The 16508-nt window shown below is 34.0% G+C and overlaps 1 protein-coding gene across 9 annotated transcripts in view; it reads right to left on the bottom strand.

Annotated features, from left to right (window-relative positions):
- Rapgef6 (Rap guanine nucleotide exchange factor 6) overlaps positions 1-16508 on the bottom strand; it is a 212625-nt gene that overhangs the window by 101428 nt on the left and 94689 nt on the right. For all 9 annotated transcript variants that reach the window (XM_047556030.1, XM_047556031.1, XM_047556033.1 and 6 more), the window contains exon 6: positions 12638-12781. In XM_047556030.1, coding sequence (XP_047411986.1) covers positions 12638-12781 — 144 coding nt within the window. The remainder of the gene's footprint in view (positions 1-12637; positions 12782-16508) is intronic.

The following is a 16508-nucleotide window of genomic DNA, read 5'->3' as shown; positions in this document are numbered from 1 at the left end:
TGATGTTCTGCCTGGCTAAAGACTCAAAGTGATAGGACTAAGTAAGCATGAAGTGATACCTCTGAAATTGTGAGCCACAATAAATCTTTCCTCTTTTAAGTTGATTTTCTCAGGTATTTGTCATAGCCATAGGAAAGCTAACAGAGGTATACAATAGATAAATATCATTTTACAAGCAATAAGAAGATAACTTTTGAATATTTATAATAGTAACGACAGCAATATGAAGCTGCTGACATTATTTTTTTCAGAGCACCAGACACTAGACAAAACCCTTTATATATATTCTGACATTTAAGTCTTTTGCAAACTTATAAGTGATACATCAAAACAGACTTGAGAATTCCTCAGCACTGCAAAAACCAAACAAAACAGACTGAGAAAGGTTACATAATCTGCCCGAAGTTATACAGAAAACTAAGAAGGCTGATCAAAAAACAAATGCTATTATTCTCTCTGATAGGCAATATGCTTTGAGGATATAATGTTGATTCACATTTTCTTTTTACTCTTTTTTTCTTTTTGCGGTGCTGGGGGTTGAACTCATGACCTCATACATGCTAGGCAAAGCAATTCTTGCTATAATAGTATCCCATCAAACTAAATGCCTGGGGAGACTAGCAGAATAAATAACTGCACCCAAAAAAGAAAAAGACAAACCTAAGGCCAACCTGTGTTTTGTAGGCAGTCTCTGCAAAAGGATCTCAAGGGAAACCTAAAGAAAAGGATGGAAGGGGCCTCTCCTCCATCGTGTATCAATATACCTAGTATAAGGAAAAGACTTTGAAAACAGCCTCTGAGTACAACTGATAGTGGGGAACTCACTTAAAGTTGATGGCCTTGTGGTCAGGCTCAAAAATATCCTGTGCTCCAACCCCTTGAATGCAACCTGGGAGAAAAAAGATTAAGGCAGTTTTGTATATGCTGGGTCTAACCCTCACCTGGGATGAAATGTGTTGTGTAAATTAAATGCACAGAGAACATTTGTAAGGGCTGTGTCAGAATATTAATTTAAGAAAGGGTAGAAAACTAGTAAAGATAAAAGAAAGTTATAGGTATTGAAATATATTTAGTATGGAAAATTGAAAGGTAAAAGAAATGCTTCTGGACGAGAAAGTATTGGGCTAAGGTCCAAGAAGAAAGGGGGCAAAACCAAGTATGTAAAGTTGTGAATGTTTAAGTCACAGAAGGTTTGTGGAAGGTAAATCTCAAAATGTTTGTGTCTGTCTGTGATTAAATTGGCTATAATTAGCACAGTTAATTGAACTTCAATGTACTGATATGAAGCAAAGTGTGAAACAATGACCTGCTCTTATCTATTGAGATAATTTTCTTGTATTTGTTAGGTTTCATTGCTTGGGGAAACCTAATTAGGGAATTAGGAATTAGGGTTTGTATCTGTTTTAAAGTCTTAAATGATTACTTTGTAACTGGTTAAACAAACAAATATTCTTTAGGTTATAACAACATTGTTGACACCCAAAATACATGTGACTTGCTATATGTATGCATCTGAAAACTATATGTCTAAGCCTGTCTAAGTGTTATGTAAAAGTTTATAAAATGAAAGTTTATGTAAGTTTACTGGTAGGACAACCAGTAAGTATTCTCTTTTATACATTGTAACTGATATAGAAGGACCACACTGTCTTCAACAGTGTCTGCTCCAACTAAGTCCATTTCTGATCATTAACACTGTTTCCTAAATGTGTAAGAGATTTAAAGTTAACTTTTGATTTTTGTTAACCTATGCAGACCTGTGATTGTTGTTACTGTAAATGTAAAGCTTAGGAGAGCACTTTGCCAAGCTGGTGTAATCCAAACTGAAATTATCTGTAGCAAAGATCTTCGATTTGTATAGAAAAAAAAATTTGGTTGGTATTTATTCATGTCATTTGATGTTTTATAGCTGGATAAAGTAACCCATTGTCAATAAATTACATATACAATTTTGTGTTACTTTTCACACTAGAATTGGAATTTAAATGCAGTTTTGGAAGATAATAAGGAGATCCTGATCTGCTTAAAGGTGACACTGTAAAATATGGAAGCATTCTGCCACTTTTCCACAAAAAGAAAGTTAAAAGCTCTCTTAGCCTTTCTTTGATTCATGTTTCAGATGTAATGTTGCATGGTTATTTGTGACGAACCCCGCCTTACCTGAGATAAGGCTCTGCCTCCCACCTTACTCCATGTTAAAATGTCTCCAAAATAGACTAGACTTCAGCTCATTTAACACTGTGTTCAAAAGACTGATTTTTGTTGTAAAGATATCTGTGATATCAAACATGGAACATAATATATAACTAAGTGAACGTTCAAGATTATAAAAGTCATTTTTCTTGGTTCCTAGCTATTACACAAACTAAATATGTTTTTGCTCTGTTAATTTCATTTTGTATTTTCCTTGTAAACTTTTTAACTCTTGCCTGTTAGTATTTTGCAGAGGTACTGCTTCTTAAAAAGAAAAAAAAAAAAAACCTGGGTTAATTTAAGATAGTAAGTCATCATCTACAGGACAAACAGTATATAATGCTGACTTCCAGTACTAATACTAACCCCAACTGAAAGAAAGGGGTATCTGTAAAATTACAGATACTGAAATTATAACCTGTTACTTCCTCTTTAAGACTGGTGAAACTGGTTTGCTGGGTGTTTAAAAACCAAAAACTTGGAGACCAAAGTCAAGGAAGTGAAAGGGCCAAGGAAAAGGAGCCAGCAGTTTGGCCCTTGCCCTCTACTGTCAGTCAGGACTGAAAGAATGAGGGGATCCCTCTCTGGACCCTGAAACTATGGTGAGTCACCTGATCTGATCAGGGATACTGAGAGGACCATAGAGAACAGGAAGTCAACTAGTGCATATTCTGCAAAAAAGAGGGTCAATGGAGATGGAAATGTCCCTGATGCTTCCAAGAGAAGACACAAATGGTCAGCCAGACCCCAACCCATCCTTGCAAGTGGCACCACTGGTAGAAGAGAGCTAAAAAGGAGCCAGGAGGCACATGTCCCCAAGAGTGATCTCTGAAGAATTTCAGCTGACTCTTCAGAGTAGATAGGGCAAGGTGTGGTGGCACACACCTGTAATCCCAGTGGCTCTGGAGGCTGAGGCAGGAGGATCGAGAGTTCAAAGCCAGCCTCAGCAAAAGCAAGGCACTAAGCAACTCAGTGAGACCTTGTATCTAAATAAAATACAAAATTAGGGCTGGGGATGTGGCTCAGTGGTTGAGTGCCCCTAAGTTCAATCCCCAGAATTCCTCCATCCCCTGGGGAAAAAAAAAATAAGAGTAGATAAGAACAAGGTCGATTCTGACCAACTTCATCTTAAACACCTGGCAAGAGTATAGCCTAAAAGCACAGTCCTACATGGACGTTTAAAAGGAAAAAGAATGTTTTTTTTTTTTTTTTAAATGTAACTTAAGATGTACACTTGTGTCACTCCTACCAAAAGTAAGAAAAGCTGGAGGATACAAAAGAAGGGTTCTGTGTGAGAATGCCTAATGATAATGATCACAAGAGTCGAAAATCTGTCCTGAGTTAATTTGAATCTGATTTCACAGACCTAAAAATCTTCCTAACCTTTTACATTGATGAACTTGATCTGTTTTTTCACTGATAAGATTATGAGTTACTGTCCTGGTTTTCAGAGACTGGCTGAAATACTAATTGTTTTTGTGGTAATTATTTACAAAAAAGTAATGCTTTGCTGTCTATTGTTTTCTTAGCATGATCCTTGCCCTATGTATGCCTTATCCAGTCACCTGCCATCTGCCACTGTGGACCCTTGGACTTCTGTGTGGCTGAATGCCCTTAACTGTTCATGCCCTTTGGGTGATCCTTCTTTCAACTTTGCCCCCTTTCAGGAGGCTGCAGATTGGAGATGTTATCACCCATTTTTCCATAGAAATGGAATGTAGAAATTGACAGTGGGGAAATATAAGTGTGGTCCATTTTATGTGTTGAATATAACCCTTGCTGCTCTACTACTGCAACTTATTTTTAAAATGGACATGTTTTTCTTTTCCTCTCTCCCTGCTCCTCCCTAATCTCTCCCCTTTTCTAATCTCAGAGGAAATAAGATTACCTTTCTTCCCCATCCTAGGTAGATATCTGTCCCTGAGTATATATCTAACATAGGAACAATGTAATCTAGATTATGCGGATGGCACCAGAAAAATCTCAGAAATGGCTATTTCCCAAATAAACAAGTGAATTACAACTCCAGACACAGAACACACGAGGAATGTAGCCTTTCAGTCACCTCTGTTCCCTTGTTCCTGCTGATGGGCAGAATCACAGCCTTTGTGACAGGAGTCTAAGCAATAAATCATCTTTTTCCTTTTTCTAAAATTAAAAAAAAGAAAAGAAAAGAGAAAATGGAGGAAAAAAGGGCCTTATAGTGGTCATAAAACCAATTCTCTACTTCCAAAAATACTATTATGATTTTTGATGGAGTGTCATTACCTAGAACAATTGCCAGTAGGTGGCACTGTGGCCAGATGCACAGATTTTACATAATTGATAATATTAATTAAAAGTAAAACAAGCCAGGTGTGGTGTCACAGGTCTGTAATTCCAGTTACCTGGGAGTCTGATGCAGGAGGATTGCCAGTTTGAGGTCACCCGTGGCAACTCAGGAAGACCAAGTCTAAAAATAAAAAGGGCTGGATTGGGGTTGTGGCTCTGTGGTAGAGTGCTTGCCTAGCACATGTGAGGCACTAGATTCAATTCTCAGCATCACATAAAAATAAATAAATAAATAAAATAAAGGCATGTGTCCATCTAGGACTAAAAATATAATAAATAAATAAGTAAATAAATAAATTAATTAAATTAAATAGGAAGGGCTGGGTAGATACAGCTCAGTAGCAGAGTGTTAGCCCAACATGTGTGAGGCCCTCAATTCAACCCCCAGCAATGCAAAAAAAAAAAGTTAATGAAAGCCTCTCAATGCTGCATTTTTCTAAACTGCCTGAAATATATGCTTTTAAGAAAAATACCCTATTAATTTAAGGAGAAAATGCAAGTAATATGATCTTTTAAAAATGCCTTCTCTAACCTGGTTTCATGTTAATAATTAGCTTGTCCAACTTGAATCAACTTAGTTCTCATTTTTCTGATTTGTCAAGTTTCTGACACTATTTGGTAAAATAAATAACACTAACTGTGTAAGCCTAATGTGTAAAAATCACACTCAAGAGTTATTAGTAAACAATCCCAAGCAGTGTGCCTACTGCTCTATTCTGCTCCATTTGGAAGACCAGTACATACAAAAGAAAACTTTTTTTTAGCACACAACAGAGCTAAAAGCAAAAGACCCAGAAGCATAAGCCACAGCCATCCAGAGAAAATATGGTATCTGTTCAGGCTTTACAACACGATACCAAAAAAAAAAAAAAAAAAAAAAAAAAAAAACAACAACAACAACAAAAATCTGGGAACAGAACACACTAATGTTGAGACAAGAATAAATGAAAAAAATCAAAACACAACAAGCTGTACTCTCCAGCTTACACAAGGAGAGTCAACTAGTTTTAAAGTTACTTTAATTAGCAATTCTTGCTATTTTTTTCCTCAAGAAATTAAGAAGTGGGTATATATTTCCACAAATAAACTTCTTAACAACTCATTTAAAAAAAAATGAAAAACTAGAAAAAATTAAATGACCAAACACTGGAAGCTGAATAAACAAGTTATGGCACATTATTATAATGGAGTCTCATGCAATGATTAAGAATAATGTGATCAGGGGCAGTGGCACATGCCTGTAAGCTCTGGAGGCCGAGTCAAGGAGGATCACAAGTTCAAAGCCAGCCTCAGCAGCAGCAAGGTGCTAAGCAACTCAGTGAGGCCCTGTCTCTATATAAGATATAAAATAGGGCTGGGGATGTGGTTCAGTGGTTGAGTGCTTCTGAGTTCAATCCCTGGTACCCCCACAAAACCTCCCAAATAGCATAATGTTATGGTTGGGCACAGTGGCACTTGCTTATAGTCTCAACTACTTGGGATGTGGATGGGGTATGACTGCTTGAGCCTAGGAGTTCAAGATCAATCTGGGCAACATAGCAAGACCCCCTTTTAAAACATAATGTTATAAAAAAACAGCTAACAGTATTTAAAGTTGTTCATATTATAAAGTTTAAGAAATGTTGCAAAAGATATGGACATCTAGGTATAGAAGCCCTACAGGGCCCAAAGACATGAATAGAAAAGATCTTCACAAGGGCATAATTATCAAAAATGTCAAAAGTACAAGAAAAAGAGAATTAAAGAAACTGCAAGAGAATAATGCCATGTACATTTTAAGGGTACCACTATTAGACTAAGTGCAGATTTCTTAGTAGATACCTTACAGGCATATCGAGCACAGCTATCCTTTAGAAATGAGTAAAGTAAAAATTAAGGGGACTCATCACCACAAGACCAGTCTTACAAAAGTTGCTTAAGGGAGTCCTCAGAAGTGAAAGAAAGATAACCACCATTATGCAAATACATGAAAGTACGACACTGGAAGAGCAGTACACAAAACAGAAATAGAAATAATCAAATCTTGCCAATAAACCACCAAATCACAAAGTTGAACCATAAAGAAAAATGGATATTCAAAACAATTAGAAGGGCTGCAGATATAGCTCAGTAGGTAGAGTGCTTACCTTGCATGAAAAAGGTCCTGGGTTCAATCCCCAGTAAAAAAAAAAAAAAAAAAAAAAAAAAAAAAAAAAAAAGGAAGAAAACTAACAAAAAGAGAGGATTAAGTCTTTACCTATCAACAATAACCTTAACAGAAGATACAGACTAGATGAATGCATTAAAAAAAAAAAAAAAAAAAAAAAAAGACAATGATATCCTGCCTACAAGAAGCTCACTGTAACAAATTCATTTGTGTAGGAAAAATTCTACACAAATAGAAACCAAAAGTAACCAAAAGTGACTATACTTACAAAAGACAAGAGACATGAAGACAAAAACTCTAAGAAGAGACAAAGAAGAACAGTATGTAACTATTAAGGGATCGATTCAACAAGATCCAATGACCAGGCATGGTGGTGCATGCCTGTAATCTCAGTACCTCAGGAGGCTGAGACAGGAGGATCACAAGTTCAAGGACAGCCTTCACAATTCAGTGAGAGCCCTAGCAACTTGGAGAGACACTGCCTCAAAATAAAAAGTGAAAAAGACTGGGGATATAGCTCAGTAGTAAAGAACCCTTGAGTTCAATCTCTGGTATATAAAAAAGAAAAAATGATAAAATGTTTGTAAATATATATGTACCTAATGCCCGAGCATCCAATTTAATAAAAAAATACATATTATGAGATCTAAAGGGGGCCAAAGGTTCCAAAACAATGATAGTAGGGGACTTCAACACCCACTTTTATCAATGAATAGATTGACAAAACGACAACAAAGACACATTAAACTATATTATAGACTGAATGGACCCAACAGACATTGACAGAGCATTTCACCCAATAACTACAGAACACTTACCATTTTCATCAGCATATGGAACTTTTTCTAGAATAGACCACATATTAGGCCAAAAAATGTCTTAACATTCAAGAATACTGAAATTGTATTCTGTATCTTTTCTGACCACAGTGGAATAAAACCAGAAATCCACAAAATAAACTTATACAAGCATGTGAAGGAAATTATACAAATAAGTGGAGAATGAACAACACATTATGAAGGAACATTATGTTGCTAAAGAAATAAGAAATAAAAGGGAAATTTTCAAAATTCCTCAAAATAAATGAAAATGGAAACACAACACAGCAAAACTTAGGAAATACAGTAAAAGCAGTACTAAGAGAGGCATTTACAGCAATAAGCGCTTACATTAAAAAAAAAAAAAAAAGATTTCAAATAAACAACCTAGCACTGTATCTCCTGGACCTAGGGGGAAAAAAAAAAAAAAAAAAAAACCCAGAAATTAGGAAGGAAATAACAAAGATCAAAAGAAATAAATGAAGTAGAGTCTTAAAGATCAACCAAATAAAGAGTTGGTTTTTTGAAAAGACAAAATCAACAATCCTTTAGCCAGTTAGACCAAGAAAAAAAGACTCAAATAAATCAGAAATGAAAAAGGAGATATTATAATTTATACCAAAGTAACAGAGGATTATTAGGAAAAACTGTATAACAAATTAGAAAACTCAGAAGAATGGATATTTCTGGACAAAAGTGACCTAGAATAATTGAACCTAAAAGCCCTGAACAGACCAATATGAAGTAGTGAGATTAAATCAATAATAAATACAACTTCCAACAAAGAAAAGCTTAGGGCCAATGGCACCACTGCTGAATATTACCAGACATTTAATGAAGAATTAAAGCGAATTCTTCTCAAACCATCCCAAAAAACTGAAAGAGAGGGACCATTCCGAACTTAGTTTATGAGACCAGCATTACCCTGATACCAAAACCAAATCAGGCAGCAACAAAAAAAGGAAATTTATATATGAATACCCCTGATGAACATGGATGCATAAATTCTCAAACAAAACAAAACAAAGCAAAAACAAAAACAAAAACAAAAAAAACTAGCAAATAAAATTCAACATCACATCAAAAAAATCACTTACTACAATCATGTTGAATTTGTCTTAGGGAACCAAGGATGGTTCAACACAGGCCAATCAATAAACATTCAATATCCTTTCACAATAAAAGCTGGGAATGAGCCAGACATGGTAGTACATGACTGTAATTCCAGCTACTTGGGAGACTGAGGCACAAGGTACACAGTTTCTAGATCAAACTGGGCAACTTAAGATCCTGTTTTAAAATTAAATTTATAAAAGGGTTGGGGATGTAATTCAGTGGTAGAGCACTTGTTTAGTAAATATGAGGATCTGAGCAATATAGCACTGCAAAACAAAACAACAACAACAAAAATACTTCTGAAAAAATCAAGTATAGAAGAAAGGTACTTCAACATAATAAAGGCTGCTTAAAACAAACCCATAGCCAACATCATACTGAATGGGGGAATGTTGAAAGCAGTTCCACTAAGATTTTAACAAGATAAGCAACTGTGTCCACCCACTCTCACTGCTCTTGTTCAATAGTTCTGGAAGTTTTAGGTAGAGACAATTAGGCAACAGAAAGAAATAATAACCATATCAATAGAAAGTAGGAAGTAAAAGTAGGAAGATGATATAATTCTCTACACAGAAAAGCTTAAAAGTTCCACCAAAAGATTATAAGAACTAATAAGTGAATTAGTAAAGTTGTAGAATTATAAACTCTATATACAAAAATCAATAGTACTTTTACACACAAATAATGAACTTGTTGAAAAAGAAATCATGAAAGCAATACCATTCACAACAATTATAATTTTAAATACCAATGAAGAGATGGACCTCAAAAATGAAAATTATAAAATATTAATAAAAGAAATTGAGGAAAATGTAAAAAATTGGAAAGAGCTCCTATGTTCATATATTAGGAAAATTAACACTGCTAATGCCCACACTACCCAAAGCAATTTACAGATTCAATGCACTATTTCCTATCAAAATACCAAAGACATTCTTTATAAAATTAGAAAAAACAATCCTAAAATTCATATGGAACCACAAAAGACCCTGAATACCCAAGGTAACCCTAAACATCAACAACAAAAAACCCTGAATGCATTATTATACCTGATTTAAAGGGATAGTAAAGGCATAAAAACAGAAATATATATACCAGTGGAAGAGAATAAAGGCTCCCAGAAATAAATTTATGCAACTACGGCAAACTAATTTTTTTGGTAAGTACTGGGGATGCATGTTAGCTATGTGCTCTACCACTGAGCTAACTCCAGCAAACTGGTTCTTGATAAAGGTCAAAAACATACATTGTTTCAATACATGATCCTAGGAAAACTGGATTATCTATAGGCAAAATACTATAACTTGTTCCCTATCTCTTACTCTGTACAAAAATGGATCAAAGACTTAAATGTAAGACCTGAAATTCTGAAACTACTAGAAGAAAATGTAGAAAGAACATTTCAAGGCAATAATAGCCACTGATTATCTGGATCTGACCTTAAAAACATAAGCAACAAAAGAAGAACTAGACAAACAGAGGATTAATATCCAGAGTATATAAGGAACTCAAAAAGATTTAACAGAAACAAAAACAAAAAACAAGTAATCCAGTTAAAAGATGGACCAAGTGATCTAAATAGCTACTTCTCAAAAGAAGAAATGCCAATGGACAACAAATATATTTAAAAAATGCTCATTATGCAAATTGAAACTAAAAAATAAGCTCTCATCTCACCTGAGTTCGAATGGCTATTATCAAGAAGATAAAAAAATAACGAATGCTGACAAGGATGTACAGAACAAGCAACTCTCATACCATCTTGGTGGAAATGTAAATCAGAACAGCCATTATCTCCATAGTATGGATGTGCCTCAAAAAACTAAACTGAACTACAATATAATACAGCGATCCCACTCTTGGGTATATAAACAAAGGAAAGGAAAACAGCCTACCAAAGAGATATCTGTATGACCACAACCCTGTTCACTGTGACACTATTCCCAATATCTAGGATATGCAATCAACCTAGGTACCAAACAACAGGTGAATGGATAAAGAAAATATGATACACAATATTCAGCCATAAAGAAGAATAAAATCCTGTCTTGCAACAAAATGAATGGAACTGGAGGACTTGATTATCTTTAGTGAAATAAGGCAGGCACAGAAAGATGAATACCACATGTTCTCTCCCATATGTGGAAGCAAACAGTTAATCTGAATGTAAAATAGTAATTATTAGAGGATGAGAAAAGTGGGGGAGGGTAGGAAGAAGTGAGTAGATAAAAAGTGGTTGGATTCGATCAGTACACAAACCCTATTAATATGTACAATTAATATAATACATATTAAAACAAAAATAAAAGTATTTTAAAAATTAAAAAACTAGAAGCAATTTAATGAGAGCCAAATAAATTATGGCATATTGTTACAAAAAAGTATTATGCAATCATTAAGAATAGTGTTGGGGCTGGGGTTGTAGCTCATGGGTAGAGCACTTGCCCAGCGTATGTGAGGCACTGGGTTTGATCCTTAGCAACATATAAAAATAAATAAATTAAAAAAAAGTATTTAAAAAAATAATAGTGTTGTATGTCCAGTGTAACTCCACATCATGTACAACCAGAATGGGAAGTTATATTACATGTGTATATAATATGTAAAAATACATTCTACAGTCATGTATAACTAAAAAGAACAAACAAAAAATTAAAGGAAAAAGAAGAATAGTGCTGTAAAAAATCATTTAACAGCATTCAAAAATGTTAAGATTATATATATTGTTTTAAAAAGTCACAAAACGGGTTGGGGAGATAGCTCAGCTGGTAGAGTGCTTGCCTCGCAAGCACAAGGCCGAGTTCGATCCCCAGTACTGCAAAAAAAAAAAAAAAAGTCGCAAAAAAACATTATATATTTTAAATTTTTGAACGTTGTGAAAACAAACGTATATCTACATACTGAATAGTTTTAACCCTAAATATATGAAATGTCATCAATGGTTACATAACTAGATGGTGAGAATGTTTTTAATTTGTCAAATACAGACTGTAATAAGGCAAAACAAGTCAGCTTAAATAGTGACTATAATACAGAGGATTAATATTTTATATTATAATATTTTATAAAAAGAAAAAATGTTTAAATAATTGGAAGAGAAAATGAACCTTTGGTGGCTCTGAATGTCCTAAGTTTTTGAACTAGTATTGTATGCTATCAAAAACAGAACCCATGGAAAGACTACATTTCTGTTTCTGACAACCAAATCAATACAATACACATTAACCAAAAATAAAAGTATTTTAAAAATTAAAAAACTAAAAGCAAAAGATACCCTTAGGAATTCTGCCAATCAACTAACCCCCCATCCCTCATATTATCATTAAACACAAGCAAACAAAATAGGACAAGGTGTACAGTAACTGTTCTTGGATTTGGGGAATCATGACTCCTTGGAAAACTGGTTACTATGTAACCTCTTCCTAAAAACCACACATGGATTTGTTTGAACATTATCCTTATTTCTTAATCTACTTTGTAACTGAAAAAGAAGCAATCTACAATTACAAAATTAAAGACTTCTGAAGAAACAGCTTACTTTTTTTCTGGTATAAGTTAATATTTCATCTGCTTTTTCTTTTTTTAATATTTGTATGTGAAAATGTACCTTCAATACTTGCATTATTTCTGCACTAGTACATGTTATGTATATTTGACTCACTTTTTAAGGGAAGGATGTCTTATAGCATGTAAAAAAAAAAGAAAGAACAAAAACCCTCCCCATTCTATACCTGAGTTTTCAAATAGGACTCTGATCTATCTATACCACATTCAAGAAACAAAAAGGAAGAAAATTCACAAATATGTCAAAAAAGTAACATTTCTTCTACAATATTTAAATAAAGGCAAAATAAAAAACAAAATTCCCACAGGTGAGAGTACTTCGTATTTTAAAAAATACTTCGTATTTGCCTGTCCCAAATTTTATTTACATGTAGAGACCAAAGTGTTGATATCACCAAAAATATTTTGAAATTAAATACTGCATGTGAAAATTAAAGAAAATTCAGGAAACATTTCCAAATATACTCACAGCAAGATAGCTGTTAACATCCACATCATCAGTTATGGTTTGGCGTTCTCCTCTGTAGTTTATTTTCCGAAACCTTCGTCGAGACTGTCTGGCAGGAATTTCTCTTTGTAGAAAACTATCTTCGTTATCTTTGGAATTCTCTACCTGAAAAACATGTTCATATTCCTGACTAAATAGCCAATTTTTCCATGTTACTGACAGTCTATGGAGTCTCATCAGGCTCATAAGGAATCTTCATTTATTTCTGGCAAGAAACTGCCTCAAAAAAACAATGTGTATAGGACAAAGCTCATGAGTTCAAAAAGATTAAAGACAATGTTATAAAGAGACCACAGTTTCCTTCCAGGAAATAGTCTCTTATGCACATAAACATATATCCTCTTAAATAAAGTCACTTACCAGAAATGAAGGCTGTTAACTACACCTACAGGTTCAATAATTATAACTTCTAAGTCAGTCTAATTACAAATGGCCTGGTTATACATATATTTTACTTAGCAAACAATCATGGCTATGATTTACAGTGAAATGCTAAAAAGTAAAAACAAAAACACACTACTCATTATTCTTGGTGTTTAATTTAATACATGACTACAGCTAAAAGTAAGGCTGGCATCTTTTAAGAAAGGAGGATGGTGGTACAGGTCTGTAATTTCAGTTATTCAAGAGGCCCAGTCAGGAGAATGGCAAATTTGTGGACAGCATTGGCAACTCAGTAAGAACCTGTCTCAATATAAAAAGCAAAAAAAAGGGCTGGGACATAGCTCAATGGTAGAACATCTCTGGTTTCAATCCCAAGTACAGAGAGAGGGAGGAAGCAAAAAAGGGAGAGAAAAAGGGAGCTAGGGGAAAAACAAAAACAAAAACAAAAAAACCCTAACATTTATCTAGAATTTAAAATAAGCCAGCACGTACACTATGTGCATGTGTGCGGGGGAGGTGTATTAAACACCATCTAGTTCAGATATTATCACTTCTAGTTTACAGACAAACAAAACCCCCAAAGATTAATGACTTTCCAGGCTCACAAAAGTGATACTTATTAAAGGTGAGTGGGCATAAAGGTCTATTTCCAAAGCTTGTTTGGTTGATGCAAGAATGCACTGCTTGTCCAATCACAGACCAAAGCATAATTTTAAAAAAATGAACTATATTTACAAAGGGTATATTGATATGGTCTAAGATATACCTTACAATTAACCTCAGATTCAATATATAACAAATGATAAATTCACTTTTCTCCTACAACTACTTTTCCTGTTAATGCCATACCTCTGCTAATATTATATGTTCTAGGCACCAAAATGCCATCTAATTAACATTCCCAGCTTCCCTGCTCATCTTCCAAATCTTAGGTCCAATCACTTTTCAAATTGTCAATTCTTTTTGTACAAGCTCCTCATAATCCCATTCTTTCATTTCCACTACCACCATCTCTTATTCGTGTCACTTCAGTTCTGAATATCCCCAATAGGTGATATTACTGCTGGGATTCTCCAATCCTATCCTTCACAGTCAGATAAATTATCACCTGGATAACTTATCATTATGTCAGGTCTGCTGTTTTAAAATGCTTTAATGGGGTGCTAATGTTTACCAAATAAACTTTAAATTTAAACTTTAACTTTAAATTCTTACATTTGATATTCAAATGGAGGCATGCTCCCGCCTATGCTCTTATCACCTTATGAGGTATATAACAACCTTGGAAAAGTTGTTCTCTTATCTTTCTTCCCTTAAAAAATACACTCATATAAAAACTTTAATGAGATAAGCAAAATTTCCCAGTGATTTCTCAGAGTTGAGTCTACTCAATTCTGTTTCAGGTTTTACTCAGTTTGTGGAGATACAGGGAATTTAAGAATAAGTACTAGCTAAGTCAATGTGACTATTCATGTGCCTCTCCATATAAATAGCGTATATTCTCTCCTAAGTAACCTAACTTAGGTTATTTCCCTCTGGTAGTGCCATCAACTGAACACTACCAATCATTTAAGATATATCTCAATTGCCATTTCTTTGACAACCACAAAAAACATTCCTCTCTTCAGACCTTGACTGGCTTAGTCTATTCACATCTAGACTTCTTATAAATGGTATCTGCTCCCCATTGCTTTTATTCCTTTACAAATGCTGCTATTACTTCTGCCTAAGATCCTATTCCTTTTCTGCCTACTTGTTGATCTGCTAAATGTTGTTATTCATTACCCATTTTAAACAATCTGGTCTCTACTCTAGGACAGTATTTCTCCCTCTACAGCACTAAGCATACCCATTATAATTATTTAAGAAAACCTTGGGGCTGGGGATATAGCTCAGTTGGTAGAGTGCTTGCCTTGCAAGCACAAGGCCCTGGGTTCCATCCCCAGCACCACAAAAAAAAAAAAAAAAAAAAACAACACCTCACTAACAATGTAACAAGTTCTCCAAGGCAAGAACTGTATTATATTCACCTTTGTTCATTTAACACCTAGGGGATTTGCCAAAATGCACATTACATTAAGTCCCCATTTATTTTCAAATATGTGAAATTCGAAGAGAAATATGTATAAGTTCTTCAAGAAATAAACAGGCAGGCTAGGCATTGTGGTGCACACTTGTAACTCCAGCAATTTGGGAGGCTAAGGCAGAGGATCACAAGTTCAGCCTCAGCAACTTACCAAGGCCCTAAGCAACTCAGCGAGACCCTGTCTCTAAATAAAATACAAAAAAGGGCCAGGGAAGGTTTCTATGGTTAAGTGCCCCAGGGTTCAATCCCTGGTACCAAAATATCAAAACAAACAAAAAAAACAAAAACAAAAAGAGCAAAAAATGGATGCCAGAAAATAGTGGAATATATTAATTGTATTGAGAAAAATTATTTCTCCTAAATTTGTATCCACAGCAAAACCTCCAACAATCAGCAAACCAAAAATTTCAGACAAAAAAAATATATAGAACAATAATATGCCAATTGAGATGTTTACACACAAAAGAGGTTCACTAAAGAAAAGTCAAAAGGTATACTTAAAACATGAGTGTTCCCATAAGTAAGGTCTTGACAATAAGAATTAAAAGTAAAATGCTAAATATATAATTATGAGGAACTAATTACTGAATAAAATAACATAAGGCAAAATTTGTGAAATAAAGCTAAAATACTGGACAACAGAAATTATATCTGGATACTAACATTAAAGTCTTATAAATTGGTTACTTATTGATTTCAGTTATTTTTTAAGTAGGCATTTAAAAATAGCCAGAAGTAGTATTAAAAGAAAAACCTACACCCTATTTCTAAGATAGTATGGTGAAGAAGACAGGAGGGAAAAAATAATTTACTATAAAAAAGAACAAAAGCAATACAAGGTAAAAATAAATAACAAAGATAGTAATAATGTAGCAAAGTAAATCCAAATCTATTAGCAATCACAATAAACATGAATGCCTTTCCAGATTAAAAACCAATCTTAAAGTGCAGAAAAAGAGGGAAGACTCTTAAGTATGAAGGCACACAGAATCCTGATACAGAAAATATGATAAAAAATATGAGAAATTAAAATAACAGATTAATATATCACTAAGCAACAAGAATCCTAAACTCAATTATCCAGTTGGGCCCATAATGTAGAAAAAAGATAAGTATCTAAGGCTAAGTTTTTATGGGGAATGTAAGGGTAGTTTGTCATAAAAGTGTATTAAATTATTATACTAAAAGATAAAAAGATTCAGGTATAATTCTCTGTAAAAAATGCAGAAAAGTTTTTTTTAAAATAAATGTCAGAATCCTTTCCTATAACTCTTAGCAATATTTATTTTCTTTACTAATTTTTTTTTTTTTTAGTTGTCAATGGACCTTTATTTTACTTATTTATATGTGGTTTTATTTTAC

This window comes from Sciurus carolinensis, chromosome 6 (assembly GCF_902686445.1).
Source record: "Sciurus carolinensis chromosome 6, mSciCar1.2, whole genome shotgun sequence".
Taxonomy (NCBI): domain Eukaryota; kingdom Metazoa; phylum Chordata; class Mammalia; order Rodentia; family Sciuridae; genus Sciurus; species Sciurus carolinensis.
Note: the sequence above shows the minus strand (reverse complement) of the source record. Positions and strands in the feature narration are given on the sequence as shown.